At 38.3% G+C, this 15,841-nt stretch overlaps 1 protein-coding gene across 7 annotated transcripts in view; it reads left to right on the forward strand.

Annotated features, from left to right (window-relative positions):
• Nucleotides 1-15,841, forward strand: part of SLC27A6 (solute carrier family 27 member 6) — a 68,705-nt gene that overhangs the window by 5,402 nt on the left and 47,462 nt on the right. For 5 of the 7 annotated variants that reach the window (XM_001160136.8, XM_024356721.3, XM_009449587.5 and 2 more), the window contains one exon: nucleotides 14,589-14,792. The exons of the other annotated variants lie outside the window; for them this stretch is intronic. In XM_001160136.8, coding sequence (XP_001160136.5) covers nucleotides 14,589-14,792 — 204 coding nt within the window. The remainder of the gene's footprint in view (nucleotides 1-14,588; nucleotides 14,793-15,841) is intronic. 7 annotated transcript variants of the gene reach the window in all.

Genomic DNA, 15,841 nt, shown 5'->3' on the forward strand with positions numbered 1-15,841 from the left:
GTATTCTCTGATGGTAGTTTGCATTTCCGTGGGATCAGTGGTTGTATCCCCTTTATCATTTTTTATTGTGTCTATTTGATTCTTCTCTCTTTTCTTCTTTATTAGTCTTGCTAGCGGTCTACCAATTTTGTTGATCGTTTCAGAAAACCAGCTCCTGGATTCTTTGATTTTTTGACGGGTTTTTTGTGTCTCTATCTCCTTCAATTCTGCTCTGATCTTAGTTATTTCTTGCCTTCTGCTAGCTTTTGAATGTGTTTGCTCTTGCTTCTCTATTTCTTTTAATTGTGATGTTAGGGTGTCAATTTTAGATCTTTCCTGCTTTCTCTTGTGGGCATTTAGTGCTATAAATTTCCCTCTACACACTGCTTTAAATGTTTTCCAGAGATTGTGATATGTTGTGTCTTTTTTCTCATTGGTTTCAAAGAACAGCTTTATTTCTGCCTTCATTTCGTTATTTACCCTGTAGTCATTCAGGAGCAGGTTGTTCAGTTTCCATGTATTTGTGCGGTTTTGAGTGAGTTTCTTAACTCTGAGTTCTAATTTGATTGCACTATGGTCTGAGAGACAGTTTGCTACAATTTCTTTTCTTTTACATTTGCTGAGGAGTGCTTTACTTCCAACTATGTGGTCAATTTTGGAATAAGTGTGATGTGCTGAGAAGAATGTATATTCTGTTGATTTGGGGTGGAGAGTTCTGTAGATGTCTATTAGGTCTGCTTGGTGCAGAGCTGAGTTCAATTCCTTTATATCTTTGTTAACTTTCTGTCTCGTTGATCTGTCTAATATTGACAGTGGGGTGTTAAAGTCTCCTATTATTATTGTTTGGGGGTCTAAGTCTCTTTGTAGGTCTCTAAGGACTTGCTTTATGAATCTGGGTGCTCCTGTATTGGGTGCATATATATTTAGGATAGTTAGCTCTTCTTGTTGAGTTGATCCCTTTACCATTATGTAAGGGTCTTCTTTGTCTCTTTTGATCTTTGTTGGTTTAAAGTCTGTTTTATCAGAGACTAGGATTGCAACCCCTGCTTTTTTTTTTGTTTGTTTTCCATTTGGTTGGTAGATCTTCCTCCACCCCTTAATTTTGAGCCTATAGTGTGTCTCTGCATGTGAGATGGGTCTCCTGAATACAGCACACTGATGGGTCTTGACTCTTTATCCAATTTGCCAGTCTGTGTCTTTTGTTTGGGACATTTAGCCCATTTACATTTAATGCTAATATTGTTATATGTGAGTCTGATCCTATTATTATGATTTTAGCTGGTTATTTTGCTCTTTAGTTGATGCAGTTTCTTCCTAGCGTTGATGGTCTTTACAATTTGGCATGTTTTAGCAGTAACTGGTACTGGTTGTTCCTTTCCACGTTTAGTGCTTCCTTTAGGAGCTCTTGTAAGGCAGGCCTGGTGGTGACGAAATCTCTCAGCATTTGCTTGTCTGTAAAGGATATTATTTGTCCTTCACTTATGAAGCTTAGTTTGGCTGGATATGAAATTCTGGGTTGAAAATTCTTTTCTTTAAGAATGTTGAATATTGGCCCCCACTCTCTTCTGGCTTGTAGAGTTTCTGCCGAGAGATCAGCTGTTAGTCTGATGGGCTTCCCTTTGTGGGTAACCCGACCTTTCTCTCTGGCTGCCCTTAACACTTTTTCCTTCATTTCAGCTTTGGTGAATCTGACAATTATGTGTCTTGGGGTTGCTCTTCTCGCGGAGTATCTTTGTGGCATTGTCTATATTTCCTGAATTTGAATGTTGGTCTGCCTTGCTAGGTAGGGTAAGTTCTCCTGGATAATATCCTGAAAAGTGTTTTCCAACTTGGTTCCATTCTCCCCATCACTTTCATGTACACCAATCAAACGTAGATTTGGTCTTTTCACATAGTCCCATATTTCTTCTAGGCTTTGTTTTTTCTTTTTACTCTTTTTTCTCTAAGCTTCTCTTCTCGTTTCATTTCATTTCATTCATTTGATCTTCAATCACTGATACCCTTTCTTCCACTTAATCAAATTGGCTACTGAAGCTTATGCTTGCATCATGCAGTTCTCGTGCCATGGTTTTCAGCTCCATCATGTCATTTAAGGTTTTCCCTATGCTGTTTATTCTAATTAGCCATTCATCTAATCTTTTTTCAAGGTTTTTAGCTTCTTTGTGATGGTTTCGAACATCCCCCTTTAGCTCGGAGAAGTTTGTTATTACCGGTCTTCTGAAGCCTGCTTCTGTCACCTCATCAAATTCATTCTCCATCCAGTTTTGTTCCATTGCTGGCAAGTAGCTGCGATCCTTTGAAGGAGAAGAGGCACTCTGATTTTTAGAATTTTCAGCTTTTCTGCTCTGGTTTCCTATCTTTGTGGTTTTATTTACCCTTGGTCTTTGATGATGGTGACCTACAGATGGCGTTTTCATGTGGATGTCCTTTTTGTTGGTGTTGATGCTATTCCTTTCTGTTTATTAGTTTTCCTTCTAACAGTCAGGACCCTCAGCTGCAGGTCTGTTGTAGTTTGCTGGAGGTCCACTCCAGACCCCGTTTGCCTGGGTATCACCAGCGGAGGCTGCAGAACAGCAAATGTTGCTGCCTGATCCTTCCTCTGGAAGCTTCGTCTCAGAGGGGCACCTGGTTGTATGAGGTGTCAGTTGGACCCTACTGGGAGATGTCTCCCAGTTAGGCTACTCGTGGGTCAGGGACCCACTTGAGGAGGCAGTCTGTCGGTTCTCAGATTTCAAACTCCCTGCTGGGAGAACCACTGCTCTCTTCAGAGCTGTCAGATGGGGACGTTTAAGTCTGCAGAAGTGTCTGCTGCCTTTTATTCAGCTATGCCCTGCCCCCAGAGGTGGAGTCTACAGAGGCACACAGCCCTGTTTGAGCTGTGGTGGGCTCCACCCAGTTCGATCTTCCGCGCTGCTTTGTTTACCTAGTGAAGCCTCAGCAGTGGTGGACTCCCCTCCCCTAGCCTTGCTGCCAACTCGCAGTTCAATCTCGGACTGCTGTGCTAGCAGTGAGCAAGGCTTCGTGGGTGTGGGACCCGCCGAGCCAGGCACGGGATATAGTTTCCTGGTGTGCTGTTTGCTAAGACCATTGGAAAAGTGCAGTATTAGAGTGAGAGTATCCCGAGTTTCCAGGTACCGTCTGTCACAGCTTCCCTTGGCTGGGAAAGGGAATTCCCTGACCCCTTGTGCTTCCCAGGTGAGGCGATGCCCTGCCCTGCTTTGCTCACACTCTGTGGGTTGCACCCACTGTCCAGCAAGTCCAAGTGAGATGAATCCGGTACCTCAGTTGGAAATGCAGAAATCACCTGTCTTCTGTGTCGCTCATGCTAGGAGCTATAGACTGGTGCTGTTCCTATTCAGCTATCTTGGAACAATAAAAACACAAAGGTTTACTTTTGAGCACTCATTTTAATCTTGTTTTCACTACAGGAGGAAAGGGTCTAGGAGCAAATGTAAACTCCAAGTTTTGCTAATAATTGATAAAGCCATAAGTTCTGTTTACAAGGGCCAACCAAGAGGGCCACAGTGTCCCTGAAAAAATGGAAACATTCCAAAGCCGGTTTCCTGAGAGATTCATCTTAAAGTACGTAGGACTGGCTACTTCTCAAGATAGAGCATTCAGACTTTTCTGTTGACCGAATTGTTGTTTAACTAGGACCAATTAATTTTGCAGTTTTACTTGTGCCAGCTTTTACTTTGCTTGCCAATAACTAATTGCATTGTTTTCTTATTTTTGTTTTTAACACCAACAGTCAGTTTTTTGTATTTAAAAAAGCCACTTTGGGATACTGAAGTTTTAAGCCAAGACTATTTAGTTGATTGGCTCAGTAAGTAGGTCGCTGGAGAAGTCACCCATTCTTTCTGGCATACCTTCAAATATAAATGAGATATATGTTTTCCAAAGATGGAAAAATTCTATTTTGATTAACAGATTTTGTAATAAAATGTAGCTTAGATCATAGTCACTTTTATACTTAAAATACTGTGTTGTTGGCATCTGGAGTCTCATTTGTGAACAATATAAACATACTGTTTTTAGTGCATTAAATTTCAGATTTCTTGGATTCTCATTGGATGTTTCTGATGGTGTACTGTTAAATCATTATACCCCCAGGGAGAGTATATTGAGGTAGAAAGATGAATCATGTGGTTCAGACGGAGGTAAGCCAGACAGACCCAAATTCCATGTATGGTCTGCCACTTCCTAGCTGTATGGTTAAAGATAATATCATCAGTTACCCTGGATCTCACTGAACTTAGTTGTGAAATGGTGATGATACCATCTGATTCACAGTATAATTCTGAGGATTAAATGACACATCTTTTGTAAAGTGGCTAGCTGAGTGCCTGGTATGTACTAAGTAGATCTTAATTGTATTTAAATGATTGCTATTATGATTATAGAGTAATCCTGGGGCTTTTAATAAGGGATCTCATTTGGATTTTGCAGCTACAACCTTATTTGATGTTAGCTAGTATATACAGTCATGAATCACTTAATGACAAGGGTACTTTTCTTAGAAATGTGTTAGACGGGCCAGGCGTGGTGGCTCACGCCTGTAATCCCAGCACTTTGGGAGGCTGAGGCAGGCAGATCACCTGAGGTCAGGAGTTTGAGACCAGCCTGGCCAACATGGCAAAACCCCATCTCTACTAAAAATACAAAAATTAGCCATGTGTGGTGGCAGACACTGGTAATCCCAGCTACTTGGGAAGCTGAGGCAGGAGAATCATTTGAACACAGGAGGCAGAGATTACAGTGAGCTGAGATCGTGCAACTACACTCCAGTCTGGGGAATAGAGTGAGACTCCAAAAAACAAAAGCAAACAAACAAACAAACAAAAGAAATGTGTTAGGTGATTTTGTTGTGTGAACATCATAGAGTGTACCTACACGAACCTAGATGACATAGTTTACTACACACCTAGGCGCTGTGGTATGGGTTATTGCTCCTAGGCTACAAACTTGTACAGGATATTACTGTACTGAATATCGTAGGCAATTGGAACACAATGGTGGTAAGTATTTTTAAGTGAAAACAGAAATGGTACAGTAAAAACATAGTGGTATGATCTTATGGGACTACTGTTGTATATGCAGTCCCTCATTGACCAAAATATCATTATCATTACTATGTGTTAGCAGTAAGTTAATGACAGAGTTAGGATTTGAGCCCATGTTTACCTGATATCATGATGTGTATTTCTCACATTCAGACTTGCCACTTCTGTAAGGAGGCATATCCTTTCTTTACATTATTTTTGCTCCTGACAGTATTCAAGCATCATTCCCTTTCAGTAAATACATGTTCAACAGATATTATAAATAAAACCCCCAGAGTCAGTGCCTCCATGGCCAGTAAAGAAGAAACCATGCATTATCAGTGCTTAGAACACTGCCTTTTCTAGCTACTGAACCATGAAGCCATTTAAACTTCCTATTAAAATCAATTATTTTCTTTTGTAACAGAAGTAATTGTTGATCTAGCTGAGTCTAGGAATGAAAAAGAAAAAAAAAAAACAAAAAGCCAAACAGTCTATTCTACTAAATACAAGTAGAAATTTAGAAATGTCCTGAAAAGTAAAACAGATATCATGTATGGATATCATAGTATGTAGGTAAGATAATAAAAGTTCACATGAGCTATGTATTTTATCTATTGGCATACATAACAATTTCTATAAAACTTAAAGGGGGCCAGCACGGTGGCTCATGCCTGTAATCCCAGAACTTTCAGAGGCCAAGGCAGGTGGATCACCTGAGGTCAGGAGTTCGAGACCAGTCTGACCAACATGGTGAAAGCCCATCTCTACTAAAAATACGAAATCAAAATCAGCCAGGTTTGGTGGTGCGTGCCTATAATCCCAGCTACTCAGGAGGCTGAGGCAGGAGAATTGCTTGAACCTGGGAGGCGGAGTTTGCAGTGAGCTGAGATCGTGCCATTGCACTCCAGCCTAGGCAACAAGAATGAAACTCCGTCTCAAACAAAACAAAACAAAACAAAAAATCCAAAAGGGCATTTATTTTTCCTCTGACTCTTTTTCTTAGTCTTTAAAAAACAATTGCCTTTATGGTTGAAAGACATTTGGAGAATTACAATGGCTTGATTGTTAACAAGAACATTTGCCCTGCACCGTTTCAGTGTAACAGTTTATGAAAACTAACAGTGCAAGGCTGCATGCATTATTTTGTGTTTATAGAGAAGACACAGGATTTTTACTTCTTACGAAGAGAAATCTGAAATGCTTCAAAATATGTTGAACAACAAAATACTATCAAATCTAAATTGAAAGAGTTCAGGGTAATTGAATAGTTTTTTAAAGGTCTCTATTTATAAGTATAATGATTTAATATGTGGTGTATTAAGAAAGGATGGAGAATAAAATATATACCATATGCAAGTAAATCTGAAGGCTTGTGGGTGCCTACTATGTCTAAAGTGCTTTGTACCTTTTGGGAGTGATGATTAGTAACATTGACATCAACACAACCAGGAAATCCCAACCATATCACCACCCTCAAAACCAGTTACCAAATGAACAGTAGAGAGTGGACAACTTTTTGCAAAAATATGCAAAGTAAATTAAAAGTTAGCAAGTGTTCATATGTATCATAGTTTTTATTATGCCATTCATTCACTCATTCATCCAGATAATAAATACTTGTTGAATATCTCCTTTGTGCTAAGTCCTGAAAATTTAGCAGTGAACAAAACAAATTTCCTCAGTTCAAGAGTTTACAACCTAGTTCTTGAACTATTCCTTGAGGCTGCATCAACATCTGTTTGTGAATTGGCAAAGAGAGCTTTATGATTGGAGGGAGTCACTGTAAAGACACATAGAGCACCTGAGGCAGGTGAGGTCAGTGGAAAAGGTACTCAAAGTAGATGGATAGAGAAAAGGTGAGAGAGAAAAGGAAAGGGGTGGGGGAACAAGGGAGAAAAGGAGAGGGAAAGGGAGAAGATGGAGATGAGGGAATGAGCAGGAGGAGAAAGGAGGAAAAAGACAAAGGTAAGCCCTTCAGGCTTTTATGATTTAGCATCAGAAAATCTGAACTCTAGTTCCCATGCCACCTTGCCTAGATGTATGAGCTTGAGTAGAGTATTTGCCCACTATAAGCAGGCTTCCCTCATCCTTAAAATAAGGTTAATATTTACCTATCATGGCTGTAAGTGTTGATCACCAAAAATAATGTATATAAACATTTTGTAATCTATGAAGTACTTTAAAATGGCAAGTATTCTTATTTATCATCAGCAGCATTATAATTATGACTAAACATGCCAAAGGATATAGAGATAATAGCATACAAATTTTAAATGATATAAAAGCACCCCAACATTGTTCTGTTTGTTCTAAGTAAAGAGAAGAGCATAGATCAGTAGATGATAATCTTGGCAGCAGATAATATTAGCAATATCAGAGATGAAAAATTGGGGGAAAGGTTGAGGTTTAATCTCAAACACTTTAATTTTCAATAAGTTTCCCAGAGAAATTTCGGATGCCATTTGATATATGTTCTAATCCAAAAATACACAGATATAAGACTTCTGCAAGTATTTTTGAGTCTTCAGACTGTGTGGGAAGGAAATAATAGTATTATAAAAATTTTAACATTTTTCTTATCTGTGTATAAAAAACTTGGTGTCTTAATATTGGTAACTTTTATTTTCATATTTTGTATAGCCTGAATGTGTATTTTTTCAGTTACATCAAAGTGGAATTGACAGTCTCAGAAACATTGGACTATATAGTATAGAGACCATGTTTTGAGTCTGCTCTGCAACCTACTAAGCTGTGTTACCTTAAAAAAGTTACTTAATTGTTTACCATTTCAGTTTCTAAAATATAGCACTTTACCTGTCTCCCAAAACCGCTGAGAGTGCCTTTTAGTTAGCCTTGAGTACATGGCAACTATTATTTTTGTTAGTGACAATAACAAGAGTAACATTTGCCTGGTGGTTTAGCTGAAATCTTTTCCTTTGGCTTATTCCTAAAGACAGTTATCAGATACCAGCCATGATAGAAACTTCACTTATCACAGTGCACATTATCTGGCGTGGCCTATGAAACCTGTTTGGAATTGCTTCTGTATAACTTATGAAAAATAGAATTTTTCTAAAATGTACCAAAACAATGTGTTTAAGGTTCTATTTCAAAGAAACTACACTATTATTTGAAGCTACATGGAAATGCCTGAATACATAGTTCTAGGAGGTATAACTAAAAAATAGAAGGCAAAATCATTATAAAGCCAATAATAGAATGCATACATGATGATGGTCCCATAAGATTGTAATACTCTATTGTACCTTTTCTAAGTTTAAATATATTTAAATACACAAACACATATTACTGTGTTAGAATTGCCTGCAGTGTTTTCAGTACAGTAACATGGTGTACAGGTTTGTAGCCTAGGAGTGATAGGCTATATATCATACAGCCTAGGTGTGTAGTAGGCTATATCACTTAGGTTTGATCAATGATTATCATTCAGTCTTGTGTGAATTAAATGTAAAGAACCCAACAGAATACCAGGATCATAAAGTATATTCAACAAATGGATGCAATCATTATTTTTAACTGCATAATGGCAGAGACAGCCACCCATAGTAAGAAGTCACTTTTGCTCAGGTCTCTTCATTTGAGATTTGTTGTATGGAGGGAAACCCACGTAGTGTGTTACGCAACCTTAGTGAGTTGGCTTTAAACAGCTTTCTTGTCCTCTCCAGTAGCAGTACATCCATAACTACTTCCCAACCCTCAGTGGCCAAGGTTGGAATGCTCTCAGACACAAGTTTGGAGTGAGGTCGTTAGCTCTTCTCTGGCCAAAAAGAAGAAGGTTCTTCTACTGTTAATACCAAAGAGGTCATGAGGGAGATAACCCTGATGGGGTCTGAGTCTTGCAGAAATACTACCTTAGTATTCACTGCCTTTTAAAAATATATATATATCATTTACCTACTAATGAGTCTGTCTGTAGATTGCTTTGGTCTGCATTTACTCTTCTAATTTCACCACTTTCTTACTGAAAAATAGCCAGCCAGGTGCAACATGCCTTCTTGTGCCATTTCAGTAATAATTATTCATTGGCAACAGGAGATGTGTTAGAAATAACATCAAATGAAGTGTTCGACTTTTTCTTTTTTGTATAATTTTGGTTATAATAATATAATGTATAAATTGTGTTATTATGTTATAATAATATTCAATCTGCTCACCTCAAAAATGTGGGAACAACTGAGAGTGAAAACACGTAAACCCACTTAGAAACTTGTGTGCATATATTCAGGGCAGTTAAATCATGTCAGGAAAAAATATGTTATTGCAATAGAAAGACTTGTGCTTCTGTTATTCATGAGTTTTGTATTTCACTCCTCGAGAACTTTGCTATGTTAAGTGAGGAATGAAGCTTCAACTCACCCTGCCTGGTTATGCCCTTTTGGGTGGGAAGAGGAAGGGCATGGTCTGACTTGGAAACAAAACAGGCCAGAATCACTAGAAGCACTTCTCCCATGTAAGGACCTGGATTCCCAATCTGTTGCTCTCCCTTCCTGGGTCTGTCATCTCCTCTTTTCAGTCTTCAACCTTCTATTTAATGAGCTTGAGCTCATTGTATGTCCTCATCATCATCATCATCATCATCACAACCAACAGTAGTAGTAATAACAACCACCACAGCAGACACCATTTAAGGAGGACTGATTCTGGGTCAGGCACCACAATGAATGGTTTATATAGACCATTTAATTATCTCAACAACTGTATAAGTTGTATGGAGTCACTTTTCAAAAGAGGAGAGGGAGACTCAGAGAAATGAAGTGACTTGTCCAAGGTCACACAACTAGCAAGTGTCAGAAGCAGTGTTTGAATCCAGATTCTCTGGCTGAAAATCCTATACTCTAGGGAATCAATCCAGAATTCCAGTGTTTTGCTGAAACCATATGTTTTTGTTTTTAAGCCAGTGGGGTCCACAGTGTATGTTGGAACCCATTCTTGGGCAATAATTTTGCCTATTTAATCATCAATTTTCTTAGAAACCAGAGCTACCCGTGCATTATGTGAAAAGCCCGTTGAACTGCTCTACATAGTAGGATGGTAACTATAAGGATGTGGCAAGATCTCTAATTTCGCTTTGAATTCTAATGTTGCTTTGCAGTATGGAAAGCTAAAGTTAACCATTTGTAGCTGAATATCATATTAGGTTTATTAGTGCATAAAATTTAAAGTTGAAATGCTTACCAATGTATTAACAACTATAATCAATCAATTCCCATCCCATATCTTTGAAAGTATTAGCTTGTTTTATGTAGAATAATGTAGTTTTTAGTGCAGCATAAATAATATAACTCATACTAATGGCATATTAGAGGGATACATAAAATTTTTACCCATATATTTTGCAGTCTCAAAAATGTGAATAAGATCTAATGTTGATGAAGAAACAAGAAATCAATTTGTAAAATAAATGCTAAAGGATTTTAGGCAGGGATTATAATTAACATTTTTGTACTTGCAACCCCACCTAATGAAGTACATTGCATGTGGGAGGAAAAAAATATGTAATTTTTGAATGAACATGCTTCTTTGAAAACAGAAATTAAGCCTACAATGTAGACTTTGTTAAAGGTCATAGAAAATCCAGCTGTCTGGCTGGGCGTGGTGGCTCATGTCTATAATCCCAGCACTTTGGGAGGCCAAGGTGGGTGGATCACCTGAGGTCAGGAGCTCGAGACCAGCCTGGCCAACATGGTAAAAACCCCGTCTCTACTAAAAATAAAAAAATTAGTTAGGTGTGGTGGCGGGCATCTGTAATCCCAGCTACTTGGGAGGCTGAGGTAGGAGAATCACTTGAACTTGGGTGGCGGAGGTTGTAGTGAGCCGAGTTTGGGCCACTGCACTCTAGCTTGCAGGACAGAGTGAGTCTCCATCTCAAAAAAAAAAAAAAAGAAAAAGAAAAAAAATCCAGTTGTCTCATTTTCCTGCAGTAGTTTATGATCAAAATGGTACAAATTTCAGTTTCTGTAACCAGTTATCTATCTAGCACCTAATGGTATGCGGCCAGGTAGAGTGAGCAGAAGGATGGAGGAGAACACACATCATTCTTTTGAGATGCTTATAATTCTACAGGTATCAATGGTAATGCAGTGAAGCATAAATCCTCATGAGATAAAGTCATTTCCTTAAAGTATTTAAACAAATGCTATTTTGTGTCAAGACAATATTCAGAATTTACTGTTAAAGGACATGAAAAGAGTTTTTTTCTTTCTTTTCTTTCTTTCTTTTTTTTTTTTTGTTAAGATGGAGTCTCACTCTGTCCCCTAAGCTGGAGTGCAGTGGCGTGATCTTGGCTCACTGCAACCTCCGGCTCCCAGGCTCAAGCGATTCACCTGCCTCAGTCTCCCGAGTAGCTGGGATTACAGGTGCCTGCCACCACACCCAGCTAATTTTTGTATTTTTAGTAGAGACAGGGTTTCACCATGTTGGCCAGGCTCTTCTTTAACTCCTGACCTCAGGTGATCCAGTTGCTTCAGCCTCCCAAGGTGCTGGGATTACAGGCATGAGCCACCGCGCCTGGCCAAGATTCATTTTATTAAGAAAGACCGGCAGTGATAATGATTCTTTATCCCCTACATGACTCTTCTTTATCCCCTACATGACTCTTTTATTTTAACTTTCTCTATCCTCACCCACATTTCCTACCACTATTGAAGAAATAATTTTGTTACACTAAATTCTATTTGAGAATTCTAAGCATCTCACCTAAATAAAATTAATTTTAACTTATGAAAGAAGTGACATTGTATCTCCTCTGATTCCTAGGAACCTTCTCACTTTCTTTTTTCTTGCTGTAAAAATTATCACTCTTGGTAAATACTCAGTTTCTTTGGGCTCTAGAATTCCAACAATGATTTGGAGCCACACTTATTCATATTTTAACTTTCTTAGCACTTATTTCCCCAATTTAGACATACATATCATTAAGAACATATAAAAGTTTGTGCTGGGAATTTCTTATTCCAAATGAGAGACTTTGAAATTAAAGTAATGAGTCAGTTCAGAGATTTGCACTTACAAGTTCAAAACCTGAGAAAGAGTCATTACAACAAAATCTGGAACTAACATTAAAAAAGAAAGTCTAGATCCTTTGCTTATCCAGTTTTTCATGTTTCTAACTTGTCACTCCTCCTATCATCCTTGGTGGTTTTTCACATTTTGCCAAAGCAATCTATATACAGCAGCATGATGTGTGTGTGTTAAGTAGAGCTAGGCATTTTCCCTGGATTCTTACATTTTACTTAGATTTGTTATAGAAATAAAAATTAATAAGACATCTTAAGGCTATGAACCCCACTTTCCACCACATATCAACTTCATTATAATTTCTGTGTTGCCTTCTATTTTCATACAGGTTTTATTTATAAACTGCTTAGTCCCACTTGACATATTTCTCTTGCTGCTGCTTTGTGATCAATCTGGGTTATAGATTTCATGAAAGTAAATCAAGAGTTTTCCCCCAGTGTATTGCATTGTAGTAGAACTAACCCAATGACTGATAGTTGGCCTTTTGAGGGAACCAGATACTGATTTATGTTTCCAGGGAAATGTTTAATGCAGAACTCTGAATTCAAACTCAAAGCAGAATATATCTTGTGATTATTTTAAAATTTTTCCTGAAAAAATTAGAAAAAATATAATTGCTTTAGGTGTAAAGGTCCACATTTTCATGTACAGAACTTGAGCATTCTGATCTGGGTTTTTTTTTTTTTTTTTTTTTTTTTTTGAGACAGAGTTTTGCTCTTCTTGCCCAGGCTGGAGTACAATGGCGTGATCTCGGCTCACTGCCACCTCCGCCTCCTGGGTTCAAGCAATTCTCCTGCCTCAGCCTCCTGAGTAGATGGGATTACAGGCACCCACCACCATACCTGGCTATTTTTTTTGTATTCTTAGTAGAGACGGGGTTTCACCATGTTGGCCAGGCTGGTCTCGAACTCCTGACCTCAGGTGATCCACCTGCTTCGGCCTCCCAAAGTGCTGGAATTACAGGCATGAGCCACTGGGCCTGGCCGATCTGTATCTATTTTACATTTAGCACCATTATTTTTTCTTTTTTGCCATTTATTTCTTTTATGAGGTAATTTTATAGTTTTAGAGTTAGTCTATGGTTAGATTACTAATTCTACCATCCACCAACTTGTGAGCTTGATGTATGAGTTTCCTAAGGCTGCTATAATGAAGTACCACAAACTTGGTGGCTTAAAACAAGCGAAATTTATTTTCTCACAGTTCTGGGGGCTAGACATCCAAAATAAAGCTGTCAGCAGAGCCATGCTCCCTCAGAAGGATCCAAGAATTTTTTCTTGTCTCTTAGCTTCTGGTAGTTGCCAGTAATGTTGGACTTCCCTTGCATTAACTCCAAAAGGCCAGTGGGGTACTATTGTTTAATATCCCCAAGGACGTTAATATAGATTTTAAGATAACCTATATAGCACTCAGAAATCCCTTGAACCTTCTAAATGTATAGCATATTATAGAAATAAGGAAGTAAAATCAGAGTTGCCATGTAGAATATAAAAGTTGAACTTCATGTCAGAGATCCATGCTAAAGTAAGGGAGTGGTGAATTTAAAAAGAATTTAAATAATATAAATAATTGTATGCCTGTCTACTCTGGAGAAAAAAATGATGATGCTTCACTTGCTTACACAAAAGACTGTATAGGAATGATGACATTGTTTCTTTTGTATCCCACAGAGTGTTGGTTACCTCAGTGCTTAATTATTTCCTCATCAAGGACCCAGTCCCACCTTCTGTCTCTCTTGTTTTCACCACTACTCCTCTCTTGAACAGATGATATTTTTTTCCTGGGTTACTGGGCAAATCAGGAAGGTCTGGTTAAGTTTCACAGATTAACTCAACATAGTCTCACCTCACCAGTTGCTCCTTTGTTATCCTTGTAGCAGATCCTTCCTAAGAAACTTGTCCCTTTTTCTTTCTGAACCTTAAATTGCCAATCACCCAAACTGTGAATTGTAAACATTGTACCCAATAGGTAATTTCTCAATCTTCACCTCTCTCTCCCACCCTCCCCCATTTTGGAGTCCCCACTCACTTAACTTCTGGCTTTGGAATGATTTCTAAACCACAATGATCTTGTGATTTCAGAGCAGTCGGGGATTCTCCCAAATGTTTTGCATTACAGTGGAACTGAAGAATAACCTGCAGACAGCTTTTGGAATAACTAGCTACTGAGTTGTACTTCAAGGAAAATGTTTAGTGCAGTATCCTGAATTTAGATTCAGACAGAGTTTTAAATAGTTTTATTTAAAAATTGGCGGAGGGAAACCCATAATTTGAATAATGGAGTCTCTTAAATTCAGTCTGAATTGGACTGCTTGCATTGGTCTGTCAGGTGATAACTAAATTTCCCTTTCAGTTGGTCCTGTTGAAACAGAACCATAAAATGACTGTGATATTACTTATCCAACATAAGAAGGAAATCAGCATTTTATTTACATTTTATCCCTGTTTCAATACACAAAAGCAACTCCAAAGTGAATTGTTTGAGATTTAAGGTTTGCTTAACTCTTCCCAACCCTTTGGCTTTTAGATTTGCTTGGAACGGTAGAAGAAATCCTTCCAAGCCTCTCAGAAAATATCAGTGTTTGGGGGATGAAAGACTCTGTTCCACAAGGTGTAATTTCACTCAAAGAAAAACTGAGCACCTCACCTGATGAGCCCGTGCCACGCAGCCACCATGTTGTCTCACTCCTCAAGTCTACTTGTCTTTACATTTTTACCTCTGGAACAACAGGTATGATCCAATTCTTTTGAAGGCTAAAATGAATGCGACAAATTTGCAAAGCAACAGTGTTGGGCAAATTTCTACCATGTGTAGTGACCAACCGTCTGAGAATGCATGCTTGCAAGAAGATGTAAGGATCTCAGAGGCTAGAACTTTCCAACTTGGATGGAAAGTTAATTATCTTAACTTTTACTTGAAAAGTCATTGTGTTCATTTGGCATTTGTCCCATTTGACAAGATTTTCTTAAAGTTTGGTAGTACAAAGGGCATGGGAGTATCCAAACACCTTGATCCAGTCTCATTGCTCAGTGTATGATACTTGATACTTGATTTTTTGGGCAAGATCTTCGTTCGCTTCTCTGATCCTCAAATTTCTGATATCTAAAATGAAGAAATTAGTTTAAATAGTTTCTACTGATTCTTTTGGATTTAAAAAGTGTTTTAATGTACTTGAAAACAGTTCTCTATATTCCTGTGTAAATTATTAAATCCTAAGCATAATCCAGGTATACCTGCAATTTAAGCACCTGTTGCTGGCTCTCCTGACTTTGGTCAGGGTAATTGAATCATGTGACAAACAGGAACTCTTGAAGGCACTGCAGGTTTGGACTAAGATACAAAATAAAATCAAGTAAATAAGCTTTATTTTAAGTAAACAACAGCAATAACAATAATAAAACTGCCTGAGAATTCAAAAGAAGGGCCTGGCACAGTGACTACTCACACCTGTAATCACACACTTTGGAGGCCAAGGCAGGAGGATTACTTGAGGCCAAGTGTTTGAGACCAGCCTAGGCAACACAGTGAGACCTCATATCTACAAAAAAATTAAAAAAAAATAGCCAGGTGTGGTGGCATGCACCTGTAGTACCAGCTACTCAGGAGGCTGAGGCAGTTGAATCATTCTATCCCAGAAGTTCGGGGTTATAGTGAGCTGATTGCACCTCTGCACTCCAGTCTGGGCAACAGAGTGAGACTCAGTCTTAAGAAAGAAAAGAAAGAGAATTCAAAAGAAATGTTAAACTTAATTGATTTCTAGGAAAAACTGAATGGTATTA

The sequence above is a fragment of the Pan troglodytes genome, chromosome 4 (assembly GCF_028858775.2).
Source record: "Pan troglodytes isolate AG18354 chromosome 4, NHGRI_mPanTro3-v2.0_pri, whole genome shotgun sequence".
Classification (NCBI taxonomy): domain Eukaryota; kingdom Metazoa; phylum Chordata; class Mammalia; order Primates; family Hominidae; genus Pan; species Pan troglodytes.